The 17,026-nt window shown below is 43.4% G+C and overlaps 1 protein-coding gene across 2 annotated transcripts in view; it reads left to right on the top strand.

Moving 5' to 3' along the window:
• The window catches only part of LOC124133995 (sodium- and chloride-dependent glycine transporter 1-like), a 28,081-nt gene extending 14,537 nt beyond the window's left edge, over positions 1–13,544 (top strand). Inside the window, exons 7-15 of one of the 2 annotated variants that reach the window (XM_048397675.1) lie at positions 826–960; positions 1,341–1,444; positions 1,646–1,770; positions 4,758–4,870; positions 5,540–5,680; positions 7,224–7,323; positions 9,025–9,125; positions 11,127–11,288; positions 11,995–13,544. In XM_048397675.1, the coding sequence (XP_048253632.1) occupies positions 826–960; positions 1,341–1,444; positions 1,646–1,770; positions 4,758–4,870; positions 5,540–5,680; positions 7,224–7,323; positions 9,025–9,125; positions 11,127–11,288; positions 11,995–12,273 (1,260 nt within the window). In that variant the 3' untranslated portion in view covers positions 12,274–13,544. Of the gene's footprint in view, positions 1–825; positions 961–1,340; positions 1,445–1,645; positions 1,771–4,757; positions 4,871–5,539; positions 5,681–7,223; positions 7,324–9,024; positions 9,126–10,950; positions 11,098–11,126; positions 11,289–11,994 lie in introns of those variants that run through there. The other variant, XM_048397676.1, reaches the window with a different exon arrangement.
• The last annotated feature ends 3,482 nt before the right edge of the window (positions 13,545–17,026 follow it).

Genomic DNA, 17,026 nt, shown 5'->3' with positions numbered 1-17,026 from the left:
CCTGACTGTGACTGGTGTGTTCCCTGTCCTAGCCTGACTGTGACTGATAAATTCCCTGTCCTTGCCTGACTGTGACTGGTGTGTTCCCTATCCTAGCCTGACTGTGACTGGTGTGTTCCCTGTCCTAGCCTGACTGTGACTGGTGTGTTCCCTGTCCTAGCATGACTGTGACTGATAAATTCCCTGTCCTAGCCTGACTGTGACTGGAGTGTTCCCTGTCCTAGCCTGACTGTGACTGATAAATTCCCTGTCCTTGCCTGACTGTGACTGGTGTGTTCCCTGTCCTAGCCTGACTGTGACTGGTGTGTTCCCTGTCCTAGCCTGACTGTGACTGGTAAATTCCCTGTCCTAGCCTGACTGTGACTGGTGTGTTCCCTGTCCTAACCTGACTGTGACTGGTGTGTTCCCTGTCCTTGCCTGACTGTGACTGGTGTGTTCCCTGTCCTAGCCTGACTGTGACTGGTAAATTCCCTGTCCTTGCCTGACTGTGACTGGTGAGTTCCCTGTCCTAGCCTGACTGTGACTGGTGTGTTCCCTGTCCTAGCCTGACTGTGACTGGTGTGTTCCCTGTCCTTGCCTGACTGTGACTGGTGTGTTCCCTGTCCTTGCCTGACTGTGACTGGTGTGTTCCCTGTCCTAGCCTGACTGTGACTGGTAAATTCCCTGTCCTTGCCTGACTGTGACTGGTGTGTTCCCTGTCCTAGCCTGACTGTGACTGGTGTGTTCCCTGTCCTAGCCTGACTGTGACTGGTAATTCCCTGTCCTTGCCTGACTGTGACTGGTGTGTTCCCTGTCCAGCCTGACTGAGAATGGTGTATGTTGCAGGTCGTCTACTTCACCGCCACCTTCCCCTACCTTCTGCTGACGGCGCTGCTTATCCGAGGTGCAACACTAGATGGAGCCTCAGATGGCATCAAGTTCTACCTGACGCCCGACTGGAGCAGGCTTGCCGACTCAGAGGTGACGATGCTTTAGGTTATATTTGTGCTTCACAAATCAGAAAAGTTTCCATCGTCACTCACACGAATAACTATGAAGTGGGTGGAACAGATTCCACATGATACAGATGCCACCAAAGACCATTTGATAACCCATGAGGATGGGGGAAAGGGATTTAATCGAAAATATAAGCCCCAGAAAATGCTTGAAAAATATAATTATGCTTCAGACCGACGAAAAATAGAAATTGCCTGCCACAAAAATAACATTGTGCGAGAAAAATTTAGGCTGATACTTTTCATAAAAGAGAAGAAAATGAAGAAAAAGGCTCCGTAATTTATATGTTTGGTCAGATTGAACGCCATTGTTCATCTTCATCCTCTGACTATGGCTGCTTCCAGGTGTGGAGTGACGCAGCCACTCAGGTGTTCTACTCCCTTAGTGCCTGTTCCGGGGGCCTGGTACTCATGGCCAGCTTCAACAAGTTCGACAACAATTGCTTGAGGTATGCCTCTAGTATCCCTGTGGGTTCGAATCCCGTATTCGTCCCGATAATGATCCTTTATCTGTCCACATGATTGGGTCTACCAACTGCGATGCTTGGGCTCCCTTCCTCGTAGTAACTGTTCCACGTAGTAATGCCCAACTCTCGAGTTGTTATGGCGTTCATTTCGTTCACTTGACAACCGTTTTTTTCCAAACCCAGGGACGCCTTGATTGTTCCTCTCGTGGATTGTCTCACGAGCTTCTTCTCGGGATTTGTGGTGTTCACTGTGCTGGGGTTCATGGCGTACAACAAACAGGTCAGCGTAGCCGATGTTGCCGCTGGAGGTAGGTGTTGCTGCAGGCAATGGATGTTGCTGTAGGTGAGACAAGTGTTCTCTACTTGTAAGGTAGGTGTTCGCTAAAGGTGACGCAAATACATATTCACTGTTGGTAAGGTAAGTGATCGCTGAAAATGAGGCAAATATTCATCGTTGGTAAGGTAGGTGTTCGCTGAAGGTGAGGCACATGTTCACTGTTGGTAAGGTAAGTGATCGCTGAAAATGAGGCAAATATTCATCGTTGGTAAGGTAGGTGTTCGCTGAAGGTGAGGCACATGTTCACTGTTGGTAAGGTAAGTGATCGCTGAAAATGAGGCAAATATTCATCGTTGGTAAGGTAGGTGTTCACTGAAGGTGAGGCACATGTTCACTGTTGGTAAGGTAGGTGTTCGCTAAAGGTGAGGCACATGTTCACTGTTGGTAAGGTAGGTGTTCGCTAAAGGTGAGGCAAATATTCATCGTTGGTATGGTAGGTGTTCGCTAAAGGTGAGGCACATGTTCACTGTTGGTAAGGTAGGTGTTCGCTAAAGGTGAGGCAAATATTCATCGTTGGTAAGGTAGGTGTTCGCAAATGGTAAGGCATATATTCATCGTTGGCAAGGTAGGTGTTCGCTAAAGGTGAGGCAAATATTTAACGTTGGTAAGGTAGTTGTTCGCTAAAGCTGTTGATAGGTTGGCTGTAGTGAGATGGGTAGGTGTTCACTGTTGATAGACATGAGTTGGCTGTGGTGAGATGGGTAGGTGTTCGCTGTTGATAGTCATGAGTTGGCTGTGGTGAGATGGGTAGGTTTTCGCTGTTGATAGACATGAGTTGGCTGTGGTGAGATGGGTAGGTTTTCGCTGTTGATAGACATGAGTTGGCTGTGGTGAGATGGGTAGGTGTTCGCTGTTGATAGACATGAGTTGGCTGTGGTGAGATGGGTAGGTGTTCGCTGTTGATAGACATGAGTTAGCTGTTGTGAGATGGGTAGGTGTTCGCTGTTGATAGACATGAGTTGACTGTGGTGAGATGGGTAGGTGTTCGCTGTTGATAGTCATGAGTTGGCTGTGGTGAGATGGGTAGGTGTTCGCTGTTGATAGACATGAGTTAGCTGTTGTGAGATGGGTAGGTGTTCGCTGTTGATAGACATGAGTTGACTGTGGTGAGATGGGTAGGTGTTCGCTGTTGATAGTCATGAGTTGGCTGTGGTGAGATGGGTAGGTTTTCGCTGTTGATAGACATGAGTTGGCTGTGGTGAGATGGGTAGGTGTTCGCTGTTGATAGACATGAGTTGGCTGTGGTGAGATGGGTAGGTGTTCGCTGTTGATAGACATGAGTTAGCTGTTGTGAGATGGGTAGGTGTTCGCTGTTGATAGACATGAGTTGACTGTGGTGAGATGGGTAGGTTTTCGCTGTTGATAGACATGAGTTGGCTGTGGTGAGATGGGTAGGTGTTCGCTGTTGATAGACATGAGTTGACTGTGGTGATGTGGGTAGTAGTTCTCTGTTGATAGACATGAGTTCGCTGTGGTAAGATGGGTAGGTGTTCGCTGTTGATAGACATGAGTTAGCTGTGGTAAGATGGGTAGGTGTTCGCTGTTGATAGACATGAGTTAGCTGTGGAGAGGTGGGTAGGTGTTCGCTTTTGAAAGACATGAGTTGGCTGTGGTGAGGTGGGTAGGTGTTCGCTGTTGATAGTCATGGGTTGGCTGTGGTGAGGTGGATATGTGTTCGCTTTTGAAAGACATGAGTTGGCTGTAGTGATGTGGGTAGGTGTTCGCTTTTGAAAGACATGAGTTGGCTGTGGTGAGGTGGGTAGGTGTTCGCTGTTGATAGTCATGGGTTGGCTGTGGTGAGGTGGATATGTGTTCGCTTTTGAAAGACATGAGTTGGCTGTAGTGATGTGGGTAGGTGTTCGCTTTTGAAAGACATGAGTTGGCTGTGGTGAGGTGGATATGTGTTCGCTTTTGAAAGACATGAGTTGGCTGTAGTTATGTGGGTAGGTGTTCGCTGTATGTGGACAGGAGATAAAAATATATGAAGTGCCAGAAACCTATGATTGTGGGTTCGAATCCTGATTCGCCCCGATTATGTTTCTTGGTTTGTTAGCATCCTACCCGTGCTCGTTGGTTTCACAAAAGTGGTAAACGTCTAAGACCTGCATCACTTCAGGCTTTCCTCCCACATTAAGCTGACATGCCCTGATATAACTGGAATACTGTTCAAAAACAGTGTTAAACCCAACTCAATCACTCAATCATAAGACTGCTATGTGAAATAGTAGTCAGGAGATAGATGTTAATTTGATATGAAATTATCAACAAACTCTTTACAAGTACCAGGTAAAGTTTCTTCGTTAACTCTTTAGAGGTATACTCAGACTTATGTTAGTATCAGTGAGTTTATTTTCGAATTATACATTTGATAAGGTGCTGCTACCTTTCTCAAGAAGGCATCTCATTGCCGTACTTTGTGAACTTTATCAGCGGTCAACAGCGTCTTCCTACTTTGTTCATGAAGTGAAATCTCCAGGATGTAATATTACATCTGTTATGCAAAGACGAGAAACGTGAAGCCCAGTGGTCAAAGGCTGTTTCATTCACAGTCAAGTCCCGTTAATACGACAGTTGTCTTTATCCGACACTAATGATGGGAACCGATTAAATCAGTGTTATTTAAACCCGTTAATCCGACAGATTCGCACTCCGTCTCCGACACAGCTAGTTTGCAACAAATTGCTGAAATCTCTCATTAATTTCGTTAAACCGACACAGTGTACTTTGAAGGCTTACGCCCCTTGGTAGCTGCAGGATCTGCTGGTCGTGACTATTTAATGAACTTGGGTTGTCAGCACCAACCCACATGGGTTTAAACAAATTGGTTCACGGTTGTGACCTTCGTCACTTTGGCCTAATCTCTTACATTAAGATGACGTCAAACATAACTCACTCACCCGTGACAACGAAATGTCATTGTCCACCACTTACTATTACTTACTAACGTTTCTTTGACAGGTCCAGGTCTGGCATTCGTGGCCTACCCAGAGGCTCTGGCCAGCATGCCGGCCCCCACCGTCTGGGCCATCCTGTTCTTCTTCATGATGGTTATCATCGGGTTCAGCTCTCAGGTCAGAACTGACTCTACAATGGGAAGGATCAACGGGCCATTTTACATGACATTGCACGTTATGAGTTACCCTACCCAGACGGTGTTCAAAGTATCGATCACTGGTTTGCCTGGTCGAGACTACACACAGGCTGTCGTAACATATATTTAATTTGAATTCTAGCAGGTAAGGACCGCCTCAGTCGTCTAGTGGTAGAGCGTCCGCCTTGAGAGCGGAAGGCCCGGGGTTCGATCCCCGGCCGCGTCTTACCAAAATACGTTAAAAGATGGTACTTGTTGTTACCCTGTCTGGCGCTCGGCATTAAGGGGCTAAAACAAGGACTGGTCGGCTCGGAGTCAGTATACTGTTTCTGAGTGGGGTATTCCTGTTAAACTGCGGCATGGTATCTCAGTGAGCTAGCACTATAAATCGGCACCAGTCCGGACTAGTACAAGCAGCCACACACACACACACACACACACGTGCATGCAAATCGCTATATAAGTGCAATAATCTTGGACGCGACGTTAAACCCAATTTCACCTCACCTCTAGCAGGTAAGGGGTAATCAGAGTTGAATGACTTGTGACAAGCATGTCATGTCTATTACCTGATCTTACAAGCAGTTGATTGTCTGATCAGCTTGATTTTATGACGAGTGATAATATTGGTGGTTTTTTTCTGTTTCAGTTCTCCATCATAGAAACAATCATCTCGTCCATCTCTGACGAATACGACTGGATACTCCGGAAAAGTTTCCGGAACTCCACCCTCTTTCGCGTGTCTCTTTGTGTCGCCTTCTATCTCATGGCTTTGCCTATGACTACAAACGTGAGTACAATTAACTACGGTTATAACGAACTCAAATGGACTACTTATTTAAGTTCGTTATAGCCGTAGTTCGTGATAAGCATACATGCATCTATACAGCAAATGGCGGGGACAAAAATAAGTTCGTAATATCCGTAAGTTCGTTATAAACGTATTTTACTGTACTTGAAGAATGCACATGAAATATGGTCTGCAGTCCGCTTCCCTCTTGAGATTGTCTGTGTCGTATTTTACCTGTGCACATGACTTTAAATGTGAGTACTTGAAAAGTGCACAAGAAATATGGTCTGCAGTCCTCTTCCCTCTAGAGATTGTCTGTGTCGTATTTTACGTGTGCATATGGCTATAAATGTGAGTACTTGAAGAGTGCACATGAAATATGGTCCACAGTTCTCTTCCCTCTAGAGATTGCCTGTGTCGTATTTTACCTGTGCATTTGACTATAAATATCAGTACTTGAAGAGTGCACATGAAATATGGTCCACAGTCCTCTTCCTCCTAGAGATTGTCTGTGTCGTATTTTACATGTGTTCTGGCATAGTGCAAGTTGATGAGTAACAGGAGACCTCATTGTTTGTTATTGGAGACACACGCATAACAAAAACTTTGTCGAATGTATAATAATCCATTAAAGTAACAATCAAGTTACTGATATATTTCTCACTGTTTAATAAGTTTGTTTGTTTGTTTGTTTGTTGTTTAACGCCGCACTCAGCAATATTCCAGCTAACTGACGGCGGTCTGTAAATAATCGAGTCTGGACCAGACAATCCAGTGATTGACATCATGAGCATCAAAACGATGACATGCATCAACCAAGTTGCCTCTCGCGACAAGCATAGTTGCCTTTTACGGCATGCATGGGTTGCTCAAGGCCTATTCTCCACCTGGATCTTTACGGGTGGTTTGATAAGTAATTCAAAATGGCTTAAAACATAAAATGAACAAAAATAAGCGGTTAGGCAATAATCCCTTTCAGTATCAGCTCCCTGGGGAGAATACAACCCAAGGTTAACAGTTACATTACCATCTCATCCTACCTGGTACCATTTCACTGCTGAAGGAACAGAGGCATATATCGAACAAGGTCACTTAGGAGACACCACAGGTAAAATGTGCTTAAATGCGGGGCAGGACCGAAGCCCTAGGAACTCTCAGGAGTCAAGCTGCCGAACACGGTCACCCATCCACCTACTCTCCGCGGCCACCGTTGCTTAATTTCGCGTGATTTGTGACCTGTGCGCTGAACACAGGACCACATGCCACCACCAAGCAGTATCAGACTACAGAGGCGTCGCGTTTACGTATTTTGGGGTTGTATGCTCAACAAAATACGCGAGGGATCATGACCTATTATACCTTACACATTTAGATGAACTCATTCTCACCACAAAAAAATATCAAAAAATTATTCATGACCCCAACATATTTTGTTCAGTATACAACCCCAAAATACGTAAACTTTAAACAAGACGACTTTAATTGTATGGCATACAAGGCGTTTTACCGAATGCTTATTGTGATATATGTTTTTGATATATAGGGCGGAATGTACCTCTTGGAGCTTGTAGACAGCACCGTCAGCGGCTTCCCGCTCCTATTTGTCGGCTTGCTGGAGTGTATGGCCATCAACTACGCCTACGGTAAATGCTTGTTTTGTGGACATGAACACATCCTCGTCTTCACATCATGTAAGAGATAGACCGCGTCCGTGGTCTAGTGGTAGAGCGTCCGTCCGGAGAGCGGAAGGTCCGGGGTTCGATCCCCGACCGCGTCATACCAAAAGACGTTAAAAGATGGTAATTGTTGTTACCCTGTCTGGCGCTCGCCATTAAGGGGCTAAAACAAGGACTGGTCGGCTCGGAGTCAGTATACTGTGCCTGAGTGGGGTATTCATGTTAAACTGCGGCATCATCGGGTATCTCAGTGAGCTAGCACTATAAATCGGCATCAGTCCGGACTAGTACAAGCAGCCACACAAACCCACACACGTACATGCACGTCGCTATATAAGTGCAATAATCTTGGACGCGACGTTAAACCCCATTTCACCTCACCTCACCGTAAGAGATAACACTATCATTATTTAACCCCTCAGACAAGATCCTTATAAGCCTGTCACCCTATTACCCTATACTGCTTAAGGTTCCTGACAATCTGGGAAGTAAATCAGTAACCAGCTCATCTTCCAATGCACAAAGGGTCACTTCTAAAACTGATTTTAGTCTTTACAATACAGTTGTAATACCCAGCTTTTACAATTGACGTTTTATGTACTGGCCTTTTGGATATATATATATAATGTTGATTTTTGGTTGGTTAAAAGTCATTTTTTACATGAAAATTTCTTGACGTGAATCGAACCTGCAACCTCACATGTCATGCTAAGTTTTGTAACCTACTGTTATCCCACTGAGCTACCAAGGCAGGTGAAGAACATTTCAATTTTACATGTCATGACTCCAGTTGGTCCATGCTGCACATGTTTTTTCTCTTGCACACTTTGATCGAATTCCTTTTATACCGCGACACACTGTATTGTTTCACTATAAGGTATCTCGATGTTTTCTGATTTTACTAGTATTTCTTGCATTTAAGTTTGGGTCAAACACGACTCCGAGGTTTTGTTTGAAAATGTTACCCATCGGGCTTTTCCCTCGCTCGCGGCTTTACCATTTCAATCGAAACCCCCGAAAGACAACCGCATTTCTACTCCCCCAAACAACCCCTCCAATATCTACTCCTACAGAAACCCTAAATACTAGTATCTTTCCCGATAAAAACCTATTCAGGATCTACAGCCAAAGACAATCCCATATCTTCTCCCAAAGTAAGTCTTTCAATATACACCTTGTCTCGTCTGTCAAAGTTGCACTCTTCCACCATTGATGTAACAATTCGAAACGTCAAAGCCAAATAAATTTCTGCCGAAACCGATTCCATTTGTCATATGAAAAATATATGAACGGGTCACTGAAAATCAGTGATTGCACCCAATTCTTGCGAAAAAAATAGGGTAAGCATGTCCTTCTCTACTGGCAGCTACCTTCACAATTTTGAAAAAAAGGAGTAAGTGTGGTGTTTGTTTCCTAACGCCGCACCCAGCAATACTCCCGCTATACCAAGTCTGCCCGTAATAATCAAGTCTGGACCAGACAATCCAGAGATCAGCATCATGCGCAATGACCCACGCCGTTGGGGTACGACGCAACGCTTGTAACCAAGTCGCCAAGCCTGACTACCCGATCCTTTAAAGTTAGAAAACATACCAGCCGATAGGGCGAAGGAATTGTTTGTATGTCACAATGGAATGGAATTCTCTGACTATGCGGTGTCTGCTGCAGGTTACAGTCGGTTCTCCGAGGACATCTCCATGATGCTGGGGAAACGTCCGTCCATCTACTGGAGGTTCTGCTGGTGCTTCATGACCCCCGCAATGTTGTTTGTAAGTGTCTGCGTTAGATTATGGCGCCATCTTTTTGCTTGTGGGTGTCTGCTTTAGATTATGGCGCCATCGTGTTGTTTGTGAGTGTCTGCGTTAGATGATTACGCCATCGTGTTTTTTGTGAGTGTCTGCGTTAGATGATTGCGCCATCGTGTTGTTTGAGAGTGTCTGCGTTAGCTCATAGCCTCGCCATGTTGTTGGTGAATGTCTGCGTTGGACTATGACCCCGTCATGTTGTTTGTGAGAGTCTGCGTTGAATTGTGACCCCGTCATATTGTTTGTGAGAGTCTGCGTTAGACTATGACCCCGTCATGTTTTTTCTGAGATTCTGCGTTGAATTGTGACCCCGTCATGTTGTTTGTGAGAGTCTGCGTTCGACTATGACCCCACCATGTTGTTTCTGAGATTCTGCGTTGAATTGTGACCCCGGCATGTTGTTTCTGAGATTCTGCGTTGAATTGTGACCCCGTCATGTTGTTTGTGAGAGTCTGCGTTAGACTATGACTCCGTCATGTTGTTTGTGAGTGTCTGCGTTAGCTCATAGCCCTCGCCATGTTGTTTGTGAATGTCTGCGTTAGATTGTGACCCCGGCATGTTGTTTGTGAGAGTCTGCGTTAGACTATGACTCCGTCATGTTGTTTGTGAGTGTCTGCGTTAGCTCATAGCCCTCGCCATGTTGTTTGTGAATGTCTGCGTTAGATTGTGCCCCCACCATGTTGTTTGTGAGATTCTGCGTTGAATTGTGACCCCGGCATGTTGTTTGTGAGATTCTGTGTTGAATTGTGACCCCGTCATGTTGTTTGTGAGAGTCTGCGTTGAATTGTGACCCCATCATGTTGTTTGTGAGAGTCTGCGTTAGATTCTGACCCCATCATGTTGTTTGTGAGAGTCTGCGTTAGATTCTGACCCCATCATGTTGTTTGTGAGTGTCTGCGTTAGATTCTGACCCCATCATGTTGTTTGTGAGAGTCTGCGTTAGACTCTGTCCCCAACCTGTTGTTTGTGAGAGTCTGCGTTAGATTCTGACCCCATCATGTTGTTTGTGAGAGTCTGCGTTAGATTATGACCCCATCATGTTGTTTGTGAGAGTCTGCGCTAGACTCTGACCCCATCATGTTGTTTGTGAGAGTCTGCGTTAGATTCTGACCCCTCCATGTTGTTTGTGAGAGTCTGCGTTAGATTCTGACCCCATCATGTTGTTTGTGAGAGTCTGCGTCAGATTCTGACCCCTCCATGTTGTTTCTGAGAGTCTGCGTAAGATTCTGACCCCATCATGTTGTTTCTGAGAGTCTGCGTTAGATTCTGAACCCATCATGTTGTTTGTGAGAGTCTGCGTTAGATTGTGACCCCATCATGTTGTTTGTGAGAGTCTGCGTTAGATTCTGACCCCATCATGTTGTTTGTGAGAGTCTGCGTCAGATTCTGACCCCTCCATGTTGTGTCTGAGAGTCTGCGTTAGATTCTGACCCCATCATGTTGTTTGTGAGAGTCTGCGTTAGATTCTGACCCCATCATGTTGTTTGTGAGAGTCTGCGTTAGATTCTGACGCCATCATGTTGTTTGTGAGAGTCTGCGTTAGATTCTGACCCCATCATGTTGTTTGTGAGAGTGATAGTGTTCAAGTCTATCCAGTACACCCTATGTTGCAGACAGTGGTAGTGTTCAAGTCTATCCAGTACACCCTATGTTGCAGACAGTGGTAGTGTTCAAGTCTATCCAGTACACCCTATGTTGCAGACAGTGGTAGTGTTCAAGTCTATCCAGTACACCCTATGTTGCAGACAGTGGTAGTGTTCAAGTCTATCCAGTACACCCTATGTTGCAGACAGTGATAGTGTTCAAGTCTATCCAGTACACCCTATGTTGCAGACAGTGATAGTGTTCAAGTCTATCCAGTACACCCTATGTTGCAGACAGTGATAGTGTTCAAGTCTATCCAGTACACCCTATGTTGCAGACAGTGATAGTGTTCAAGTCTATCCAGTACACCCTATGTTGCAGACAGTGATAGTGTTCAAGTCTATCCAGTACAAGCCACTGAAGTACGGCGACTACGTCTATCCGGACTGGGCGCAGGCTTTGAGCTGGCTGGTGGCTCTCTTCCCCATCGGCGCTATCCCCGGATGGTTTCTCTTCTACTTTCTTCGGAACGGCGGCTGGGATGTAAGCATCGAGGTTACATACCTGGGCCCGGTTGTTGAAAACCCGGTTAAGTGTTAACCAGCCGTTAAGTCAGTGTTAACTCTCCGTAAAATGTAACCAAATGGTTATGTTGTTTCTCAAAGCATGGTTAACTTTAACGAGTGGTTAAACAGACAGGGTAACAACAAGTATCATCTTTCAACGTCTTTTGGTATGACGCGGCCGGGGATCGAACCCCCGATCTTCCGCTCTCCGGGCAGACGCTCTACAACTAGACCACGGATGCGGTATATTCGTACCAGGAATCTCCACACTTGGACCCGTGAAAATTCGGGTCAGAATTCATCTTCAGCAACCCTTGCTTGTCGTAAAAGGCGACCATGCTGGTCCGGATCGGGTGGTCAGGCTCGTTGACTTGGTTGATGCATGTCATTGTATCCAAGTTGTGCAGGTCGATGCTCACGATGTCAGTCACTAGGTTGTCTGGTCCTGACTCCTGTCCTGATTATTTACAAATCGCCTTCATATTGCTGAAATATGGCCGAGTGAGGCGTTAAACAACAAACAAACGAAAAATATATAATGACTTGACCAGCTTGGCCTTCCAGCAATATTGTAACATGGCACATTCGGCGACTGGAAACATATTTATAATAAATGCATTTATTTGATTTTCACCCCTTCAGAACATGTTTGCGTTTAACATCTGACGTGTACGATGTTGCAGCTGATGAAGCAGCTGTCTATCCCACTCCCAGGATGGGGCCCTGCTCTTGAACAGAACCGGAAGTTCCGGTACGCAGGAACACGTGAGCTTGCGCAGATCGCGATCCAGAAAGACGCTGATGACGAGAGGGACGTAAGTCGCGAAATGGACGGGTACGATCCGAAGACTGGTGGTCAGGAAAGACTCAGGTTTGACAAGAAGGATGATGGACAGGACAATCTGGGGTATACCAAGGAGGACGAGCCCCCTTCTTACCAGGAGACATTCACCAAGATGTAAGGGATGTCCCACCATGTTATCGGGGTTGCTGAACTTTTTGAATACCAGCTGAATTACTTTCTTGATAAAAGTTGAATGGACGTGGACATTGTAGATTGCGTTTGCCATTAAGCCAGCCTCCGGCAGGGGGATATATAGCAGTGTTGCGCCTCTAAAGAACGACCACCTTATTCTTGATTCTTCTTTTTCTGAACTTTTTATAGCCATTTTTGTACAAACTTGTATTCACGTCTTATTGTTTTAATACCTTTGTAATGAGGAACTCTTCTACCACTTAACGATGTGACATCACATCATTTTTGATTACGCGTGCATATATTACATATATCTGTTTTGGTGTGTTTGCTTGGAATAATATGTTTTATAATAATGATTTGTTTTAAATAATTTCGTTTAGAATATGGTATGTGGACATTTGCAGAAATATTTATAACCAGCTCTTGCAAAAATGTATTTACGTCTTATTGCTGTTTTATAATCAATCATGTTGTATAACTTCACTGAAGAGGCCTCAAGGCTGTAGTACACATATATTATATCAGAGTAATAAAGTCTATAGAGTGGCATCATAAATAAACATTGACAATTGTTGCAAAATTACGCTGTAATAGGAATGTAACAGAGATTCAAATTTAAAGACACTGGAATGGATAAGGTAATATTCTCATATACACTTGTTTCTTTAATTATGCATAGTCCAGACATACAAGACTCTACTGTATTTATGCGAAGAATACCTTTATCTAAATCCATTCAATATTTCTTTACAATTAAAACAGATGAATAATGTTCAGTGTATATATGCGTTTTCCACAGCCTATTAGAACTGCATTTGTTTGATACTATTAAAGATTTTGTAAATATATTGCCTTAAATCTTTGTGTTATTTACATAATTTATACAGAATAGGATTCTACATATTGATCATTCAAAACATATCCTACTTTATACAAAAAAAATCAAAATTGTTTAGTCTAAGCCCTAGCTCCGTGTAGTTATATTCCACTTATATTAACGAAATACCTTGAATATATCCATAAACACCTGTTGTGCTTGCACTGATTGTCAATTTGTCTCTGTAGACCATTAATAGTACTAGAAAAGAAATAATGTCAATTGCAAAGATAAGTAAGAACAACTGTGTAATACTTGGATGTAACTGAATACCATTTGTTCCCTGTTGTGTACAGCAATGCCATATGGATGTAATAACAAAATAAAAGACGTTGGCACTCTTTCTAAGCAAGGAACTGCCAACGTCAATGAACTGAGTCTGTTTCCGGCATCTCACAGACGTCGACGCAGCCATGGAAAGAAAGGACGAAGGCCAAATGACGCCTTCGTTTGGAAGGTTTTTTGTCGCTCCTTCAGGAACCATTGGGACTTTTACAAAGTAAGAACAAGACTATACTCTGTGTCACTGAAAGAAATTAGTAGACTCCAGCAACTTTTGCAAATGGGTGGGTCTTCAAACAAAACGGCCCACAGTATCGACGAGAGAGTGTGGTTCTTGTTATCGCTTTGAAACGTTTGGCCTAACCAGAAACAGACTCCACTAAATCAGACAAAGACATCATGTCCTTGAATTTGAATTTGCAAACAAGGGAATTGATATCTTAAATTTAAGAAACATTCTCAGACAAAAATCAGTTTCCCCAAAAGTCCCGCATTATTTCAAATTTCAGGAACCATCAACAATTTCATTTTCCTATACGAACACAATTTTATCCAGGTTGTTCAATTATAGGAACGTGTTGCAGAATATAAATTCTACTACTTGTCGCTGCCAAGCCTCATCATACTTCTGTCAACCTGTAGGTCATAATTGCAGGTGACTTTTCTATTGTTGACAATAACAACCTTCGTCCGTTATTCAGATATGGACCAAAATACTGTGAGCACCCTCCTACCAATTGGGATCACAACTTTAAAATCATTATGGATGCTGTCGAAGAATGTGCCAACATATTGGGCCAAAAGAGAAGAGGAACCTGTTGAACGTTTCAGAGTGGGTTTCAGTGCGTGATGTGGTCATAGGTAGAAAGCGACAAACATAAAAAGAAGAAACCGAATTGAAATAAACCCATTGTGTCCCAGCCAGCTGTCATCCACAGTCTGGCTGCACTACATGCAACATTTGTAGTTGTTCCCCCTGATGAAGCCTCAAGTAACATAACCATTATATGTAATCACTACATTAATTGTTTGATGAAAGAACTTGATATCAATGACATATCAAATAATGCTACATATAAGGCCAGTATCTTACCTGAGGAAGAAATCTGCCAAAACCATTTATCAGTTCTGTCAACTTTTGACTTGACTCTAAAACCTGAAGACATGTCTATTCCTCGTTTGTACTGAATTACAAAGCTCCGTAAAAAATCCATACAAGGAGAGATACATGTATATTGCCGTGTCCAGCAAATGTACCACTAAATCCCTGTCTCAAAGACTATCCATAATCCTTAATACAATCAATTCTTTATATTCACAGAAAGTATTTGAGACAAGTGGAATTAATATCATGTGAATTTTCAAAAACTCAAAGAATGTGCTTAACATTTTTGCTTAACAATCTCAGAAAAGAACCAAGTTCCTTTCTATGAAAACATTTGATTTTTCAACTTTGTACACCACTATCCCATATGACAAACTTAGGGAAAATATTCATAGCTTGATCCATGGGGCTTTTGTAACCAAAGGTTGTTACCACAGATACAGTTACGTATCTTTATTCAGAGGTTCAGGACAATTTGTAAAAAATGAAAGCAAATGCCATCTGAAGTTTACTGAGAAAACAATATGTGAAATGCTGGACTTCCTCACTGACAACATATACGTAAAATTTTGGGGTAAGACATTTCGGCAAGAAATAGGCATCCCCTAGGGCACAAATTGTGATCCCCTTCTTGCGTAACTGTTTCTTTATGCATATGAATCGGAATGTCTGTTGGGATTGGCAAAGTCAAAACAAGGTAATGTGGCCAAGAAGTTTAGCCTAAGCTTCAGGTATATGGATGATCTGATATCGTTCAATAACAATCACATAGCCAATTCCCTTCCCCTGATTTACCAACCTGAACTAGAAACATAAGAGACCAATGAGGCCGCCCCATCTGTTTCACATTAGCCACCATCAAATATAGGTGTACTTTTTTTTGCCCGGTAGTTAACATCACGGCGACCTATATAGTCGTATCTGGGTCAGCGGTTGATATTATGAGCAATGTTCAACGCCGTCGGGGTACGATGACACGCAAGTCACCGAATCTGACCATCCGATGTTCTTGATTCGCCTCTTAAGACACACAATAGAGCGCTGTCGTACAATACCGCCATGTTCTATTTATTTATTCATTCATGTTTTACTTCACATACTGCTGTGCCGGCCTGACATACAGTATAGTTCTGTTGTGCCCTGACCTAAACCAGCTTGTGGGTATCCGTCCCTATGTTTCCGCTGCTGTTGTTAGATTATCTCCAGATCTACCACAAAGGTATCTCAGGGGTGTTTTTTTTTTTCTGAACGCAGTTGATAATAGTGATCTGGGTGTTATTGGAAAGATTTGGTCATTTGCTGTTTATAAGTGAGATATCCCAAGAAACACTGCATTGATTGGATTAAAGTTTGGAACCAAAGTTTGCACACTACAGTCGGTAATGGTGACCTTGACATTTCCTTCAAGGTCACATGAAGCATTTGACCAATTTCCTGTTTGTTGCGTGAATGCCTCTTATGCAGTACCGTATTACATACTGGGAGTTATCTCCCTTAGACTCATGTCTGTAAGTCGGTCGCCATTAAAGTGAGTTGGGCTACAAAACACGTGTCTATGTTTTGCTGGCTATTACATTGCACAGAGCATTTAACACTGTTTTAGCGAGAAATCTCAATAAACAACGTATGGGTGTTATACATAATGTGTTCAAAGTCAACAATAGATGACACCACGGACTTGAATATCATATAAATAATTATTTAGGTCCGTGGTGAAACCAGAGGAATATGATCACCTTGGCTTCTTTTCATGGTCACTTGGAGCTTTTCTCCGTTTGCTGTTTGTTCGTGAAATATCTATGGATATACTGCATAGAATAAATTCATTTTGAGTGGGAAGCCATATTAGGAGATTTGCGACCAGGCTTAGTGGTGAAAAACCTTGACCACATTATCGAGTCAGTTTTACAGATAACGATTGACTTCTTTGCATTTTTGTTTATTTGTTGTTTAACGCCGCACTCAGCAATTTTCAAGCTATATGATGGCGATATGTAAATAACCGAGTCTGAACCAGACAATCCTGTGCCTCACATCATGACTATCTACACATATGATATATATCAACCAAAACAGCGAGCCTGATCACCCGATCTTAGGACAAGCATGGGTTGTTGATGACCAATTTTAACCCGGATCTTCCCGGAGATTGGATTTTGTACTGGTTTACTTATCGTTGCTTCATGTGGGTGACATTATCACGATAATACCCTAAAGTTGTTAGCAGGTATGCTTCTTCTCCCAATGGTTCCCTGTACCCTCTATATAGATTTAGCTTCAGATGTGGTCATAGGTAGAATGTACCGGCCTGACATACAGTATAGTTCTGTTGTGCCCTGACCTAAACCAGCTTGTGGGTATCCGTCCCCATGTTTCCGCTGCTGTTGTTAGATTATCTCCAGATCTACCGCAAAGGTATCTCAGGGGTGTTTTTTTTCTGAACGCAGTTGATAATAGTGATCTGGTTGTTAT

Source organism: Haliotis rufescens, unplaced genomic scaffold, assembly GCF_023055435.1.
Source record: "Haliotis rufescens isolate VD_foot unplaced genomic scaffold, xgHalRufe1.0.p SCAF_17, whole genome shotgun sequence".
NCBI lineage: Eukaryota > Metazoa > Mollusca > Gastropoda > Lepetellida > Haliotidae > Haliotis > Haliotis rufescens.
This window is presented reverse-complemented; position numbering and strand designations above follow the sequence as displayed.